General features: G+C 34.1%; 1 protein-coding gene across 1 annotated transcript in view; it reads right to left on the bottom strand.

Moving 5' to 3' along the window:
* Positions 1-18,606, bottom strand: part of LOC115209257 (neurexin-4) — a 586,511-nt gene that overhangs the window by 129,498 nt on the left and 438,407 nt on the right. Inside the window, exons 21-23 of the mRNA XM_029777551.2 lie at positions 13,727-13,912; positions 9,107-9,246; positions 5,970-6,066 (exon numbers count right to left, since the gene is read on the bottom strand). Of these exons, the coding sequence (XP_029633411.1) occupies positions 5,970-6,066; positions 9,107-9,246; positions 13,727-13,912 (423 nt within the window). The remainder of the gene's footprint in view (positions 1-5,969; positions 6,067-9,106; positions 9,247-13,726; positions 13,913-18,606) is intronic.

Raw genomic sequence — 18,606 nt, 5'->3', positions numbered from 1 at the left:
AATAGTAAAAATTGACAAACTATCAGAATTTTGTGTATTTCTATATTTGCATAAAAAATCTTCAAAATAAGTAAGCACTTCCAAAGATATAGCAGAATTAAAATCATGATCTTGTGGTAAATAGCGTAGTATCTTTAACTCACAACCTCTCTACCTTAATTGGCATTAAAAACAAATTAAGATTTTTCTCATCTCATTGATTTCTGTTAAAATACAAAAATCTTCATAAACATTTTTGTATTTTTTTTTTAACTGACTAATGTTCACATGGACAAGAATTGTATTCACAGATTCACTCATTTAATGGGATGATAAATGATCATGCTTGAAACTGAATTGGCTAGGCATAAAAATGAATAAATAAGAACACTACCATCAACACTAACTACAATAACAACAATAAAAACAAAACGATGATGATGAAAAATCAAATAATTTTTCTTAGCTATCACCATCGCATCATGAAAATCATTATTATTTCTATTTCTATCATCATTATTACTTAATCTGATAAAATTAAATTTTGTCCTGTGAAAGAAAAACAGAACTAATAGCTGCAACAAATATTCTGGAAATTATATATCAGTGTCAGAGGCTCTCATCATTATAACTCAGAATCTAATGAGAAATGAATAAACTATAATTTTGTGGTATAAAATAAGAACAAGAATTGAAGGGCATGAGATTAGATATACTGAAAATAAATGGTATAATGGCTTGGAGGTTAACAGGTTACAGTACTGAACACATGGCTGAGAGTTCAAACTTTGTCAGAAAATTAGGTTGTGGGGGAGCAATTTACGATAGCAACTCTTGTATTAGCTGGTATTTTATCAGTTCTAGAAGGATGAAATGAAAAGTTGACCATGATGGGATTTGAACTTACAAATAAAGTGCTGGAACAAACATCACAAAGAATATTGTCCATCACTTTAACAATCTTGCTAAATCAATGTCCTTGATAATAATAATCCTTTCTCCTAAAGGTACAAGGCCTGAAATTTTGGGTGAAGGGACTAGTTGATTACATTGACCCCAGTGTTAACAAGATGAAGAACAAAGAATAAACAACTGGAAAATGAAAACAATGCATGGGCAATACCTCAGGGAAATAGAAGGGAAAAACAAGACCAACACTTGGAAATGGTTAAGAAAAAGTGATCTGAAAGGATGCACTGAGGCACTGATGTGCAGTGCCCAGGAACAAGACTTGAGAACTACTTACACCAAATTCCAAATACATAAGAGAGTGGATCACCCTTTGTAGGATGTGTGGCAGCAAAAATGAAACTATCTCACATATTGTGAGGGAGTGTAGCAAGCTGGACCAAAAACTCTACAAAGGGAGGCATGATAATGTGGTTAAGTTTATTTACTAGAGGCTGTAAGCAAAATACAGTCTGGATACAACACAGAAATGGTACAAACATGAACCAGAGGGCACCACTGAGAACAATGAATATAAGATCTTGTGGGATTTTAAAATCCGATGTGACTCCCCAATAGTGGCAGATAAAAGAAAAAAGGAAACCAAGATCATAGATACTACTATACCTGGGGATGCATGCATAGATGACAAAGAGCTGGAAAAGATGGAACTACTAAAAGATAAGTTGCAAGAATGTGGGCAATGAAGAGAGTAACTGTTATCCCAGTAGTTGTAGGGATAAGTGGAGCACTATCAACCAGGTTTGAGAAATTGGAATTGGCATGAGGGCAGAGCAGGCCCCAAAAAACTCCTCTACTGGGGACACCTAGGATTCTGAGATAGGTGTTCGGGTGTTGAATGTCTTCCACAATAAGTTAACTTCCAAGTACCAAAGCTTATAATTTATTGAAAGAGACCCTATGAGAACTCTGACAATAGGTTGCTGCCTGCTCTCAAAGAATCAAGCAGAGCAAGTAAGACCAAGAGTTCTGAGAAGTAAAATAATAATAATAATAATAATAAATGCCCTGATGCAGTACCACACAGTGGCTCTCGTGGCTTCTGATCTTAACTGATTGGAAGTGTTATCATGTACATTGTTTTGTCTTGGTATAAAAGATGGGCTACAGCAAATATTCTACTCAACACCACAGATTTGCTTGTCAGTTGTTTGACCGTAACCAGTTGAGCATGTCCCTTAGTGGCTGACGATATGTGCATCTCTGATCACGAGCAGAAGTAGTGGGGGAGCATCATAGCCATGTGTTGAGAGGGATTCTTTGGAGTTTGAATAATTCACCTCTGGAAACATGGGTGTTTTGTTCAACATCCTTAAACAACCCTTATTCAGGGACCTTTTGAGCGGGATGGATTACTTGACCAGAAGAAAATTCTAACTGGGCCTCACCTGCAAGGTCATGTGCTGTTTATCTTGATATGATAAACATATGGTTGTGATGCATGTGCCTAGTGTACCCTTATCACACGGGTAGTTATGATGGGTATACTGGGCATCGTATATTTTACCCCAGTGTCACTTTGATGGCATGCATTGCTCTCTCACTCAATAATAATAATAATAATTCTTTCTACTATAGGCACAAAGCCTCAAATTTTGGAGCAGGGAGTTGTCAATTACATTAACCCCAGTGCTCAACTGGCACATACTTTATTGACCCCAAAAGAATGAATGGCCAATTTGGCATTGGTGGAATCTGAACTCAGAATGTAAAGTCAGAAAAAAATGTTGCTAATAATAATAATAATAATAATAATAATGATAATAATAATAATATAGATTTGACAGGTTAGCTTGAGAGGTTAAGCAATTTTGGTTGATGAAAAAGGTGGTAGTGGTACCAATAATTATTGGAGCCCTGGGAACAGTGAGCAAAAATCTTGAGAAGTACATGGAACAAATAGAGGCTGCAACAAGGGTGGAGCACTCGCACAAAACAGCACTGCTTGGAACCACTTGAATACTCTGAAAGGTGCTCGAAAAATAAGAGGTGTTACCTTAGTTCACTGGTAGTGAACAGCTGACACTGTAGTACATCTCCAGTGTTAGAAGCTTTGCAAAGACAATAATAATAATAATAATAATAATAATCATTATCCTTTCTATTAAAGACACAAGGCCTGAAATTTGTGGGGAAGGGACTAGTCAGTTACATCGACCCCAGTGTTTCAGTGATACTTAATTTACTGACTCTGAAAGGATGAAAGGTAAAGCCAACCTTGGCAGCATTTGAATTTAGAACATAAACACGGGTAAAATGCCACTAAGTATTTTGCCAGGCATGCTAACGATTCTGCCAGCTTGCCATCTTTGTAGTAGAAGTAGTAGTAATAATAATAACAATAATTTCAAATTTTGGTACAAGGCCAGCAATTTTGGGGAGCGGGTAAGTGAATTTCATTAACTTCAGTACTTGGCTAAAGTGAAATCAACCTGAGTGGAATGAGAACTCAGAACATAGAGATGGATGAAATGCCACAAATTATTTTGTCAGGTATGCTAATGATTTTGCTATTTTGCCACCTTTGTAGTGGTAGCAGTAGTAATAATAACCCCAAAAGTATGAAAGGCAAAGTCGAACTTAGCAGAATTTGAACTCAGAGCAGAACTCAGATGGGCGAAATACTGCTAAGCATTTCGTCTAGTGTGCTAATGATTCTGCTAGTTTTCTGCCTTAATAGTAATAATAACAAGAAGAAGAATCCTTTTTATTATAGGTACAAGACCAGAAATTTTGGAGGAGTAGAGAGTTGACTACATTGATCCCCTGTGCTCATCTGGTACCTATTTCATCAACCCTGGAAGGATAAAAGGCAGAGTTGACCTTGGTGGAATTTGAACTCAGAAAGTAATGATGGATGAAATGCCACTAAGCATTTTGTCTGGCATGCTATTGATTCTGCCAGTTAGCTGTCTTTATTGTTATAATAATAATAATGGTCTCAAATTTTCCCACAAGGACAGCAATTTTGGGGGAGGGGATGAGTCGATTACAACAGCCTCAGCCTACAGCTGGTATTTATCTTATCGACCCTGAAAGGATGAAAGGCAAAGTTGACCTCAGTGGAATTTGAATTCAGAACATAGCAACAGGCGAAATATCGCTAAGCATTTCGCTCGACATGCTAACAATGGCATGTGGAAAGTATGTGAACTCATTATTGACAAAGTAAGAACTATAGATACACAAATATTTTTAGAAGAAATATAACTTTGCTTGATGGTTTCTTGTATGATGATATCCATGCACTGAACCACCATTTGATATATTCTAGATGTTGATAATTACAGACATGAGATTATATATATATATATATATATATATATATATATATATATATATATATATATATATATATATATATATAAGAGAATAAGGTGTACGTATGCTGCAATAATATATATATATAAAAATACAAAATGGGACAAGAACGCAAAACATTCAAATAGACGATACAAAAAACGGACGGGTCATTCGGAACCTCTAATCTTCAGTCAAGAACCAGATCATCCTCGCATTTTGAATCAGCCGAAATTGCGAGGATGATCCGGTTCTTGACTGAAGATTAGAGGGTTCGAATGACCGTCCGTTTTTGTATCATCTATTTGAATGTTTTGCGTACTTGTCCCATTTTGTATTTATTTATTTATATATATATATATATATATATATCTGTACTGTAAGAGCATTCATATTTGAATAAGCTGAGTGATGATACCCAACTAGGCTGAAATCACAAGACATCAGACTGGTTATAGGATCTGCAGATTCTTTCCAAGGACAAAATCATAATGGGTTGTTTCATTTTAAGTGAAGAATATATTCACTATTGTTATATCTGTTTGTCTCTCTGTCACATGAATATTAAATGATCAGTGTGATGAAAATTATAATTAAGATGAGAATAATGACCATGACAGGAATAATGTGATGAGAACAAAGACTGTGATGAAAATAATTATAAAAATGACAGCAATGATAATAATATTGATGATGATAATCATTATTATATGATCATAGTCATGAAATTAAAAGCAAAGGAAGACACAAATTAGAAGAACCATACACATATATTTCTATTCTTGTCAGTGTAGTAGTTCACAAGTAAGAATGAACTCAATATTAAAAACAGAATATTGTATACTTATATTAATTTGTATTGTATTCTTACAACATTGACACAGTGATTTCTTCTCTGATGAAGTTTAATGAATTCATGCTTTACTGAATCACAGTGACCATGGTGTAAGCATATATATATATATATATATATATAGAGAGAGAGAGAGAGAGAGAAACTGGAAATGTAAATTATTCTGAGATAAAAATTGATAAAATCTTTTCTGTTTGCTGTTCTTTATATCTTTAAGCCTAAATATCCATCTCTCTCTCCACTTATTTATGTTGCTACAGTTTAATTAAAGTGACATATTTACAAACATTTAGACACAAAGAAACCCATCAGCCTGCACAGCACCTACACCCACACACTAACAGAAATAGCATCTCTAACATTTTCATCTCTATCTACAAAACTACCATTCTCAGAATCAACATCAATACTCCTGTCAATGGTATCATCCTCAATCCATCCATACCAATATGAGACTATACCACCACTCACTCTGCTACCAAGTACAATTATCATCTCCATCTTTTTCTGTACCCATATATCAGATATATCCACTCAAAATTACATTACCCTTAACTGCAGAAAGCAGCTTAATATATCAATCTATCTTTTTTTTTTTTTTTTTTGAGGAATGTCATGTTTGAAACTATTTTCCACTCAGATCCATCAAGTTTATTGAAGCAATATAACTTGCAGAAAATACCAATTCTATTTTTAGGTAAATATCTAACATCATTACTGGAATAACCATGACATTTAATTTCACAGATTTAAAGAGTAGCTCTCCATGTAAGAGATGTGCACTCAAAACTAGTTGCAATACAACTACCAACATCATCACCTCAGCCAACTACAGTCCACATTCATACTAATACATTATGAAACTCACTGTTTCTGCCAATGTACATGATAGCTGGTTTGTCAAGGATAGAGTCAACTTGGTCTCCCACATTTGCTTTAAAAATTGCAGGTTCATAATTATCCACCTAAACAAAAAAGCAAAAAAAAAAGCAAGAAAACCAATCAGTAACCCTATCTTTTGTAGCAGACAATAGATGGGACAAAAACAACTCACTTTGGCTCCATGATATAAACAATACACACACATTAATTAAATCATCTCTGTATGTGGGTGAATATGAAAGCTGTATTGTATATAACTGAGCACAAGACTTTATAAATATGCATACAAACATGATCCTGTGTTCATTACCAACTGAGTGAGTGTGTGTGTGAATTATATATATATACATACAAACACACAGATATACATATACATAGAAGTGTACACATGCATACACAAAATCATATTCCTCATCATAAATGTGTACACAATTCCATCATTATTACTTTGATTTTAATCAAAGATGTATTAAATATGCATGTCTGTATATGTGTGTGTATGTATGTATATATATATATATATATATATATATATATATATATATATGCATATATATATATATATGCACTCGTGCCAGTGTTGCATTAACCTACCTGTGCAGGTGGCACACAAACTGCACCAGCACACTTTATAAAGTGGTTGGTGTTAGGAAGGGCATCCAGCCATAGAGGCCATGCCACAACTGACAACTGGAGGCTGGCTAGCCCCTGTCATGCCAGCATGGAAAAAGACATTAAATGATGATGATACATATATTATATAGGGTGTTCAGTCTAAATCTGATGATCTTTTCATATCTCCTTTTTTCAGGAACATATACACATCATCATCATCATCATCATCATTTAGCGTCCGTTTTCCATGCTGCTGGGGCATTGCCTTGAAGAAACATTATGTTCTTAGAAAGAGGTGAAGGTTGTCAACAGGAAGGGTATATGGTTATAGAAAATTTGCCTCAATGAATTCTGTCTGATTCATCAAACATGGAAAAATTGACATTAAAATGATGATAATGTTAATCGTGCGTGTGTGTGTGTGTGTACACAGATACACACACAGACACAACATGCATCTATATACATACATCATCATCATAAACACACAAACGCAAATAAATCTACTGAAGCATATAAAATATACACAACACTTAAAATTCTCAACTTCAAGTTGTTGGTGGGTATCTGTGTGAAAACATCTTTATGTATAGATATGTGTCTGTATGAATATGTGCATATTCAATTGTATGTTACAACACATGAGTATCTAAGATGTGGCTGCATGTTTGTAAATGAGTGTGTGTGTGTATATGATGTGTGTATACATTAAGTAGCTGAAGCTGCATAAATATAGTAGCTGCATGTATGCGTTAAAATTTAATATCAAAAGAAATACACCAACATCTCTAATCAAAATTAATCCAATAATTGATATTTATGAGGTACATCAATAAAATTCCATTGTCAATGTGGAGTTTTTAAATAGATTTTTCTCACTAATGTTTTTCTAAACTTATTCTAATATTTCCTATGTTTTGCCTGCAATGTTTTGAAGAGGTGACGGAGGAGGAGACGATGACAACAACAATAGTGGTTTCAAATTTTGACACAAGGCCAGCAGTTTTGGGAGAGGGACTAAGTTGATTACATCAACTCCAGAGCTCAATTGGTACTTATTTTAACCCCAAAAGGATGAAAGGTAAAGCTGACCTCAGAACATGAAGACAGACAAAATGCTGCTAAGCATTTAGCCCAGTGTGCTAACAATTCTGCCAGCTTGCTGCCTTAATAATAATGGTTTCAAATTTTGATACAAAGCTAGTAAGTTGTGGAGAGGGAATAATAATAATAATAATAATAATAATAAGAAGAAGAAGAAGAAGAAGAAGAAGAAGAATAAGAAGAAGAAGAATAAGAATAAGAAGAAGAAGAAGAAGAAGAAGAAGAAGCAGCAGCAGCAGAAGCAGCAGCAGCAGCAGCAGCAGCAGCAGCAGCAGCAGCAGCAGCAGCAAAAGCTTTGCATTGCTGTAAATTGACATTTTGGTTACCTCTAATATAGAGAAAAAAAAATCATTTCAGTAACACTCTACACTGATTATGAATAATTATGAGACATTATGGTCCAAAGCATAAAGGCAGTTTGTGTTCTCCCTATCCTTGTACAATTGTCACTGCTAAGTCAAGTCTGCTGCTTCGTAGGTTGAGCAACAGAATAAGTTCCTCTACTGGTTGTGATTTTGCCCATTGTTTGTTTTATTTATGGAACCTAGGTTCCTAAGTTCATCACTAACTACTTTTATAACAATTTTTGTCTAATCAACTCCTACAGAAGCTGCTCTCAATATCCAACTTAAAGTATATCTTCATATTACTAACACATAGAATTTGTAAAACTGCACTGGAAGTCATTTGTTAGTTTTACCTACAGAGCATGTAACAGAGAATACGAATTTATCAATAGGAACATAAGTGACTTTGGGCTATCACATACCTTGTACTTTTACTTAGTAATTCATACAATTAAATCAATATCTCAATGTGCAACTAAACTGAATCAAATATGATAGATCATATTGACCAGTCTTGCCATCTTAAATGAAACATAATAGTCAAATATTTCTTAAGAAATTAAATGTGGCCTTGAATATGAACTAGCCAGCTGTACACTTTCTCTATCTAGGCCCACAAATTCTATTCATCTAACCTCCTACTGTTAACTTTACTGTTTCACCTCTCATACCCCAGACTAAACACTTCTCCCAAGCCCTTTTTCTCAGAAGGCAGTTTACTCTGGAACCTCCTCTCTGTCCAAGAATTTTTCAATAGAAGTTCAAGTAAAATACTAACTACATCAAAATCATAGGTCTGTAACTACCTTTTGGGAGTGGGGTGGACTAAGAGCAGATTTGTCAAATAGATGTTTAAGTTTTGTTGATGATGATTCTTATTAAAAACAGAAAAAGAAAATACAAGAGAAATATAGGAATGACATTAGTTCAATGTGGTAAAACAATGAAAATAAACCATTTTTAAGATATGGTTGATGAAGTAATGGAACAAAATATCACCAATTCTTGGCAAACCATCCTTTGATGGATTACAGAATAGTTCAAAACTAAGACCTACCTGCATTCTTATGTGCCGCCCTCTGTTAGAAATTTTGATGCTCACTACATGCTGCTGATTATTAGTATAATCTATGTCTTGGTTCTTTGTGTTCAGTTCATCACGACCAAAGCCAACATCAAATGCCATTTTAACACCACCTGTAAGATTGAAAACATTAATAGAAAATGGACAAAAAGAAATATTTAAAAAAAGTATGTTTCTAAAGAACTAGTAGTAGTACACTCAGATAGATGTTTTTTCTTCTATATGGCTTGGGAAGTCTACAACTCCTGCAATTATAGCAGAAACACTTTCTGTATACTGCTGGGTTTGTTTTATTATCCAATTTCCTAGGTGTAACACTACCTTATTGGAACCATGAGGTGACAGTCTTTTATAGTTTTATTAGGGAACAAAGGAAAAGATCAAATGAGCATAAGAGGCAGGTAAACAGGAGTGAGAAGGCCTTATAGTGGCAACACAGAGAACATAGCCTAGTGGTTAGGGTGTTGCACTAGTAATTGCAAGATCATATCATCTGTGCAGGTTGTTCAGCAAGTAATTGCAGAAACTTCAACTGTCATCTACAACATCATACACACACACACACATGAAAAAGAAAACAACAATCTAATGTCTGTTCTTTTATCTATTTGTGGCCATAAAACAGTTTTGCTTGTTATCATATGAGTATATAAGGGTCTACATCATCCAATGTACCCTCTTTTATTTAAGATCATGGCTTGTTTTGAAGGAGATTTGATAACTATTGTAGCAGGCCAAGCAACAGCATAGTTACAAATTATCATTCTAATGAAAGATGTTTTGTAAATTGTATTATAGAATGGCTTCTAGGTGTGGAAAACAATCCAGTTTTGTTTCAGCTGGGAACAAAAATAATTTTGGTACATTCCAAAACAATATGAAGGTGTTTGATAAAAAGTTTATAATAGATAATTGATTATTTTGATTTATTCTTAATGAACTGTTACTTTCGTAAAAAATTAACTGCTTCTGCTAAAGGTGGTGATGTTCCAGTATACTTTTATGCACTTAATAGGTTAAGTTACCTATGTGAGCCAATTAAGCTGTAGTGGAAGTTATAATAGCTAGAGTAAGGAAGGAATGGAAAGATTGTAAGACATGGAACAGCACCAAAGGTGAAAGATTTTTAGAAGCTAGAGAGAAACAAGAGCAATGAACTATTAGATGTGTATGTTAATCCACATAAAAGGTAGAGGAGAAATCAATTGAGAGGGTAGCTGGGCATTAAATCTTTAGCATTCAAATTAATCATAAAATGTAATATTTATGCATTGTTTTGAAATAATCATGCATTATGCTGTAGTTTGGTGACTTTAATGAGGTGATGGTTTACTTTTAGAGTGACATTGTAGGATTGGTATGAGAAGCTGGATCTGGTTAGCTTGAACAGAAAACAAGTAGAATATCCTGGCCAGATGTGGCTGGCTTAAATGCTAAAAGGTTAAACCTATCAGCTTATGTGTACTGCAAGTATGGAGGCAGTGAATGGATGAAGAATGATTAGGGGAGAAAGGTGGCTAAATTGGCTGACAGTGTAGGACATATGTGGTAGAAGAAAACCCCCAAAAGTGGTAATATATGCTCTCAGAGCATATCTTACCATTTGTTGCTTTCATCTTGTTGGTGATAGTAACACAGGAGATATGCTACTATGAGCAAGATATTACAATTGCAATTGAAAAAATAGACTTGGATCAGATAACCATATGGAAAAAATGTTAGCTTACAGTTAACTACAATTGTAATGACTTGTAGTAAATAACAAAACTATAAGTAATGAAATACTTTCAAGCTGTTTCTCATAATGTAAGAAATGAATTCAATGAATTAACATTTAGTCAGGATTTTATTGAGTAACTCCACGAACCCTCCCTTAATTTTTTTTTGTACTGAGCTAGCTCTCATTTTCCATTCTATAAAAGGTTGATTCTCTTGGTAAATTTTGATTATTAGTGGCTCAGACCATGTCTCAATAGTGCCACCTGCTAAAGCTACAAGTTTTCAAGAGCATCTGATACTACTACCTCTGAAAAGAGATGAGTGATGATGTATCCTCGAATAAACCCTCCCATATTGACCCATTTCACTGAAAGTACTCTCTACATGCACTTTCTCTTTTTAGTATCCAGTTAAATATATCAACGAACATTGGCATAGTTTGTTCACTCTCTGTTTGGAAACATTTGTATACTCAATCAGTTTGCAATTTTCTCAGCTGCTTGTAAACTTTTTCTTTTATGTATACTCCATGTACTGATAAGAAGAAATAACTCTCATAGGCAAACCAATAATGGAGCCTCTACATGACTACTAGATCTGCTAGTAGCAACAACTGGATCACTCCCTGTAACCTCTAAAAAAAGAAAAAAAGGAACATGTATAATAATATCTAGGACCACATTTTTCCATGGCTAAAAAAAAGATTGAATGATCACAGTTGTAATGCCTTTAATCATATGTCTGCTAGATCAAGTCTGATCTGAGGTTAAAATTCAATATCAAACTCTTGTGGATGCCATGGTCTACTGTAGAGAAAACCAAAGCCTTCTGTTTCAATAACATTTGCAATAATAAACAACTTGTGACATTTCTATTGCAACTGTATCATTTCTAATTTTGATCTCTCCTGTAAATACTAACTCTCATCACCATGAGGTACTTTGAGAATAATTCAGATCTTATAGATCTCTGTTTATTTCTTAATACATTGCTTCCTGCTCTTGCTTGATGGGGCTGAGGTCATTCCAAGTTAGCGGTTCCAGAGGTGTCATCATGTGTAGAGCTGGCCAGGCCCACCAGTGCTCTCCATTGCTGGTGATCTCATGCCAGCTCCTTTGCGTCTTCCATGGTGATGTTGAGCCTCTGGAGATCTTCCCTAATCATGTCCAGTCATATGGTGTGGGACTTGCCTTGAGGCCTCTTCCAGCCTAGAGCTGCTGCATTGAATGAGAGTAAAAACCTGGTAGAATGATCTAGTGGGAGATGGAGGACATATCCACACCAATGCATGTAACAGATGCGCTAGTACAGACATGTCTCTATATTTATTTAGCTTTGCATAATTTCTCTTTTATTAGAGTAATTATCGTTAACTCTGTCTTACTGATGAAGACCTTGGAATGGTCTTATCGACTTCATACTTTGAATATTATTAATATGTATAGACAACTTGTTAAAAACTGGATTTCCCTATAAATAGAATTTTTAAAAAATCTTTCAGAAAATTAGAATCATTAATTTGATTTTATATTTGTTCAATAGTCAAGAGTTAGCATTATAAAGATATAAAAAAAAAGAACTCTTCTTTTTTGTGCTTTAGTGAAAACAATTATCATTTTTATTCAAACCATTTCCCAATAAAATTTGATTATAATGCTACACTTTTGTCACCAGAAAGCTAATGATATTCAAGATCAATATAAATACTAAAAACCAAAATTTTAGGTTGTCAAAAAAGGTTTTACACAAATATGTTAAGTAAGGCATTTTAGCAAATGGAAGATTTGGAAATAATTCATCAAAAAATTTTCTTTGAAGCTTCTAAGTGAAATAACTAAAGCGATAAAAATTGTTTTAAAATTTCCCAGTATTGTATTATAGAGAAATAGATTTTAACAAAGTAAAAAATAAACATGACAAATAAGGCAACTAAGGGAACTTTTACGCAACCCCTTGACTTGCTACAAATAGCAGCTGAATTTCTCTAAAATCACATCCTATCATCTTAAAAGAAAGGATACAAGATAATACAGTCGTAGATAAATCTAAAACAATGGAATATTCATGCCTGAGAGATGCCATTGACTATAAGTCTGTTTGATCAGGGTTGATCTGGAGTAAAGCAACAACAAATAGATATGACAACTAGCAATATATTAGACAAATAGAAAACACAAGCAGTACTTTCTTTATTAATATTCTAGTCTGTGCTTATCATCTGTCCACATCAGCATATATACTGCTTATTAAAATGTAAAAAGTAATACAATTCATAAAACAGAGGGAATGACTTTCGTAAATATTTAGAAAAATATTGGTTAATAACAAAAATCCTCCACATTATCATCATTTAATGTCCATGTTCCATGCTGGCATGGGTTGGAAGGAATAAATATAAGAAATGAATAGAAGAAAAAACTAAATATACTTATAATTCAAACAATATTTGTTTGAAGTAATACATTTTTTAGCAGATATTATTGGCTGAAATACCTCATTTTAACCTCTTGCAGACAAATTTAGTACTGACAGTCTGTGCTGTGTACTGGTATTATGCTGTTCAGTTACTACATAACTTTTCATACAAGGAATTTTACAGTGCATTTACAGATTCTTCTCAGTGTGGTGTATTTGAAAACATGCACAGAGCAAGACATTGCATTGCTCACACCCACAGTGCTTCCATGCAGTCAGTACCACTTCCAGTCCGCAAGGGGTGAAAAAGTGGAAAAAAAACCCAGAGAGAGAGAGAGAGAGAGAGAGAGGGGAGAGAGAGAGGGGAGAGAGGGAGAGGGGAGAGGAGAGAGAGAGAGAGGGAGAGAGAGGGAGAGGGGAGAGAGGGAGAGAATATTTGAATAAAGGAATATTATTTACCGTGATTGTTAATTTCAACTGATATATATTCAGTATTCTCCTTATTGCTTATCTGCATAAGAATACCTTGCTTCTTTGCAGTAGAGAAACCAATAGTTGCTGTGTTGAAATCAGAAGCAGAAAGCCCCTGTGATTCATCAAATTTGTAGGATATCATATAGTTGGGTAGCATATTGGCACCGACCTCTGTAATAGAAACAATTGTAAGCATTAAACAAAAAGTTTTAAATCCTTATATATATATTTTATCTGTTTCAGTTATTAGACTGCAGATATGCTGGGGCACTGCTTTAAATCTTTCATTGAATGAATCGATCCCAGGACTTATTCTATCGGTCTATTTTGCCAAACTGCTAAGCTATGGGGATGCAAACACACCAAAACCAGTTGTAAAGTGATGGTGGTGACACCAGTGGGTGTTAAACGATGATGATGATGATTATGTGTGTGTGTGTATATATATATATAATTGGGCTTCTTTCAGTTTCCATTTACCAAATCTACTCATAAGGCTTTCGTCAGCCCAAGGCTATAGTAGAAAACGCCCAAGGTGTCACACAGTATTTAACAGCATTATTTTAGAATTTTGATATAAACATTTAATATAAACATTTAGACGCAGGAATGGCTGGGTGGTGGGTGGCTTGCTTACCAACCACATGGTTCTGGGTTCATTCCCACTGCGTGGCTCCTTGGGCTGAACAAGGCCTTGTGAGTGAGTTTGGTGGACAGAAGCCTGTCATATATATGTATGTATGTATGTATGTATGTATATATATATATATATATATGTATGTATGTGTGTGTATATGTTTGTGTATCTGTGCTTGTACCCCCCAACATCGCTTGACAACTGATGGTAGTGTGTTTATGTCCCCGTAACTTAGTGGTTCAGCAAAAGAGACCAAATCATAGCTACAGCTCTGAATTTGCTATTTTAAGCTGAAATGTATGGGTTTCTTTGTGTTAAATACCAGCTTACCATAAAGGATATGTTTAGTAAGCATCTATCACACATGTAAGGTACATGCCTGATAAAATTCATGCAATGCATATACTGTAAGGTCTCCTTATTTAAAGAATTCAGATCTTGTAGCATTTGTATATTAGCTATGTAATAGTCGTTCATGGCGAGAGAGCAGATTAATCACATACAGCAGAAATGGAAAACATTTAACTCTGTTCTTAAGAGGCAAATATCACCTAAAATAAAATATACTGTTTATAATTTGCACATGTATGATTAATAGAAATAGCCTGAGGACTATCGAACCAACTGCTAACATTAAAGCAAAACACAGGATTGCAATAAATATAGATAGAAAACTGGTGTTAAAAAAGAGAACATATTGAAAGTCATTTTATTAGAATAACCTTTCCAAATAGAAAATCTTTGTTGAAAAGGATATCGAAGAGATGCATTTTGTGATGATAGGAAATATCAGAACATGGTATCAAAATTTGTCTTTCAAAAAAAAAAAAAAAAAAAAAAATTCATTCCTTTTCTCACAATCTTTGTAGTTCTAAACTATATGGCAGTGCATAGTTACAAAAAAGTCATTATTATAATATTGCCCGCTATTACACAGAAGCATTTACAATCATGGAATAAAAAAGCTGATATTCTAAATTCATATTTATTCTATAATCTATTCATGTTTTATATAGATGAAAATTTTCTTTTATAATTTCTAACTTACATTGTGATTGCTTGCCTGCAATTGAGTCATGTCACCTTCTTTGTTTAGGTTGCAATTTTATTCATAATTCTTGGTTATTTTAATACTTTATAAAAAATAAATGCTAGTTATATGCAGTTCCAACAAATTTTGGTTGCTGGATTTCAAACATATTTAGACATGATTCTGCTCACAGCAGATCATGTCTAAATATTTCAGAATTTAAATCAATGACTTTTTACATCTGCTTGACATTTAGTGTACAGTTCTTTTAGCTTACTAGATTAGGGATTACATTTTCAGAAGCACAGTCTTCAGAATATTTATTTAATGAAGAATCAATGTAGTAAAATATAAATGCCACTTGGGTATCTTTTATTGTAATTTCTTAAAATAACCACAGTCATTCAGAAATATTATAATTATGCTCAGTTTTTTGCTAAAACAATAATTATTAGCAACAGAAGTAGTATTAGTACCAAAAGGTGATCTTTATGTCCAACTTAATGTGAATGCACTGTTAGCATGCTGAATACTGCTTTATTTACCTGGGAAGAACCTCTTATGGGTTTATGGTGTGCATAAAAGCACATATACTTATATTGTTGGCAGATTAGAATCATCTGTTATGAGCACAGGTACTACCAGATCACATGATTTCAAAATACCCTTTCTGGTAGATGTCCAGTCACTGAATACCAGCCAAGTCTCACTGCCAAGTGAGATATGGAATTTCAGTGATTCTTCAGGCACTGATTTGAATAGCCAGCAGGCTTATTAAAAAGTAATTACGAGTGACAGAGGCACTATTAAGATCAAAAAGCAATCTTTATACCCAACTTAATGGGGATATTTTGTTAGAATGACTAATACCATGTAATCTACCCTGAGAGAACTTTCATATGGATGCATGGTGCATAAAAGCATACATATTCATATCATTGATTTTGACATACTGATTTTGACATACTATCTCCTCAGTGGCTATTTGTGACATCAGTGCTTGAAGAGACACTAAAATTTTATATATTGTTAGCAGTGATATTTGGCTGGTTTGCAGGGAAATCTGCTGCTGAGAAAGTGGGGTATGTCGAAATCACATGATCAGGGAGGTTTGGCACCTGTAGCAGATGGTTCTGGAATGCCAACAATATTAATGTGTGTTTTTTGTGCCATGCATCCATATGAGTCCTCAAGGTTAATAATGCAGTATTAAGCAGTCTCACGAAACATTCATGTTAAATTGGATATAATGATTGCCTTTTGGTATTAATAGTGCTTCTGTCACTAATAATTATTTTTTAATAAGCCTGCTGGCTATTTGCATCATCAGTGCTTGAAGAGTCACTGAAACTCTATATATCTATATATAAAGGCGGCAAACTGGCAGAAACGTTAGCATGCCAGGCGAAATGCTTAGTGGAATTTCGTCTGTCTTTACGTTCTGAGTTCAAATTCCGCTGAGGTCAACTTTGCCTTTCATCCTTTGATAAATTAAGTACCAGTTATGCACTGGGGGCAATGTAATTGACTTAATATCTTTGTCTGTCCTTCTTTGTCCTCTCTATGTTTAGCCCCTTGTGGGCGATAAAGAAATATGAAACTGTATATATCATTTGGCAGCGAGATTTAACTGATATGCAGTGAGTGAATGCCTACCACTGAGGAGATGGGGTATTATGAAGTCATATGGTCTGGTAGTTCATGCACCAATAGCTGACGATGCCCATTTGCCAATGATCTAAATATGTGTACTTTTATGCAGAGGTTCTCCAAAGGTAAATAAGGTAGTATATGGCACTTTAACAAAACATCCACATTAAGCTAGACATAAAGAATGCATTTTGTTATTTTCAGATGGCTGTCTAGTAATGAGGTTGATGGTCTTGACTATCTCATTTATTGATGGTCTTTTACCTAAGTCAGAAAGTATTTTCAAAAGGCATGTAACAGAGTCAAAGTTAGTTCCTGAGAAGTTGAGTTCACAAAATAACTTTACTTTACTTAGGTCACTAATGTCTTTAAGAGATAGGTATTCAATGTCACAGAGTCTGATCCCTCTTCCACATAAATTTGTAGCACTGTGTCTAAATAAGAAATCCAAATTATATTAATATAGAAGTGAATTTTAATTTTAATTTATTCAACAGCCATTTTTATGCTCAAACTATCACATCTTAACATAAAATAAATAGCACATTTAGTGATGTAGATAGATATACTATTTCTGAAAAAAGAAAATGGGATGTTTGTTTATGGCTGTAGCACTTTAAATCAAAAATCAAATGGATCATAGTTGACCCAAAACTTCATGGTTGGCCCAAAACAAGCAGAGGAAACAGGTTGATCAAAACTGTTGGACAACACAGATAATGCAGATTTAAGGCATGTACCTTACATGTGTGATAGATGCTTATCTCTAAAGCCACAGATGCTTTAATATTATTAGATCTCCTCAGCAAGGAATGTTCTACTCAGTAGGCAAGACTAAAAGTTACTGTCATATATCTGCTTTTCTATGCTGACATGGATTGAATTGGTTTTTCAAGACAGTGTTTTATAGCTAACTGCCCTTCTTCTCATTAATTCTTTCAGCTGCCTTGTATCACAAGAAAAGACACAGTATACTTATTCTAAAACTAGGATACACATGGTGATGAAAAGATTAAAAAGAATCATCATCATCAACATCATCATCACCACCACTACCATACAAGACTGAAACATATTTGCTGCTTTCACTAGAAAGCTTTAAAGACCAAATCCACTCAAATTTGCATTCTCTATATTTTCCAAATTTTCACTTAACTGATCTTAATGCTATCAGAAAAAACAACAAAAAACATCTAGATAAAGTTTTTGCTATCAAATTACAAATTTGATAGTTAATTATTGTTTTTTCAATTCAGTATAATTTTTTCAATTCATTTGAGACTCCACTATATTTGTATTTTGCATGCATTCAGAGTACTCTATCAAATGTAATGCGTATTTATTCATATTGTTTTAAATTAATAATGCATTATCTCATAGCTTTGAGATTTCAATGATGTGACTGTCTATTTTTAGAATGACATTATAGGGTAGACGTGAGAAGCCTGATCCTGGTTGGTTTGAAGATAAAACAAGTAAAATGTCTGGCCTTGTTATGACCAATTCAAAAGCTAAATGGTTAAGGCATTTTTTTTCAATCATGTTGTT

The sequence above is a fragment of the Octopus sinensis genome, linkage group LG3 (genome assembly GCF_006345805.1).
Source record: "Octopus sinensis linkage group LG3, ASM634580v1, whole genome shotgun sequence".
Taxonomy (NCBI): domain Eukaryota; kingdom Metazoa; phylum Mollusca; class Cephalopoda; order Octopoda; family Octopodidae; genus Octopus; species Octopus sinensis.
This window is presented reverse-complemented; position numbering and strand designations above follow the sequence as displayed.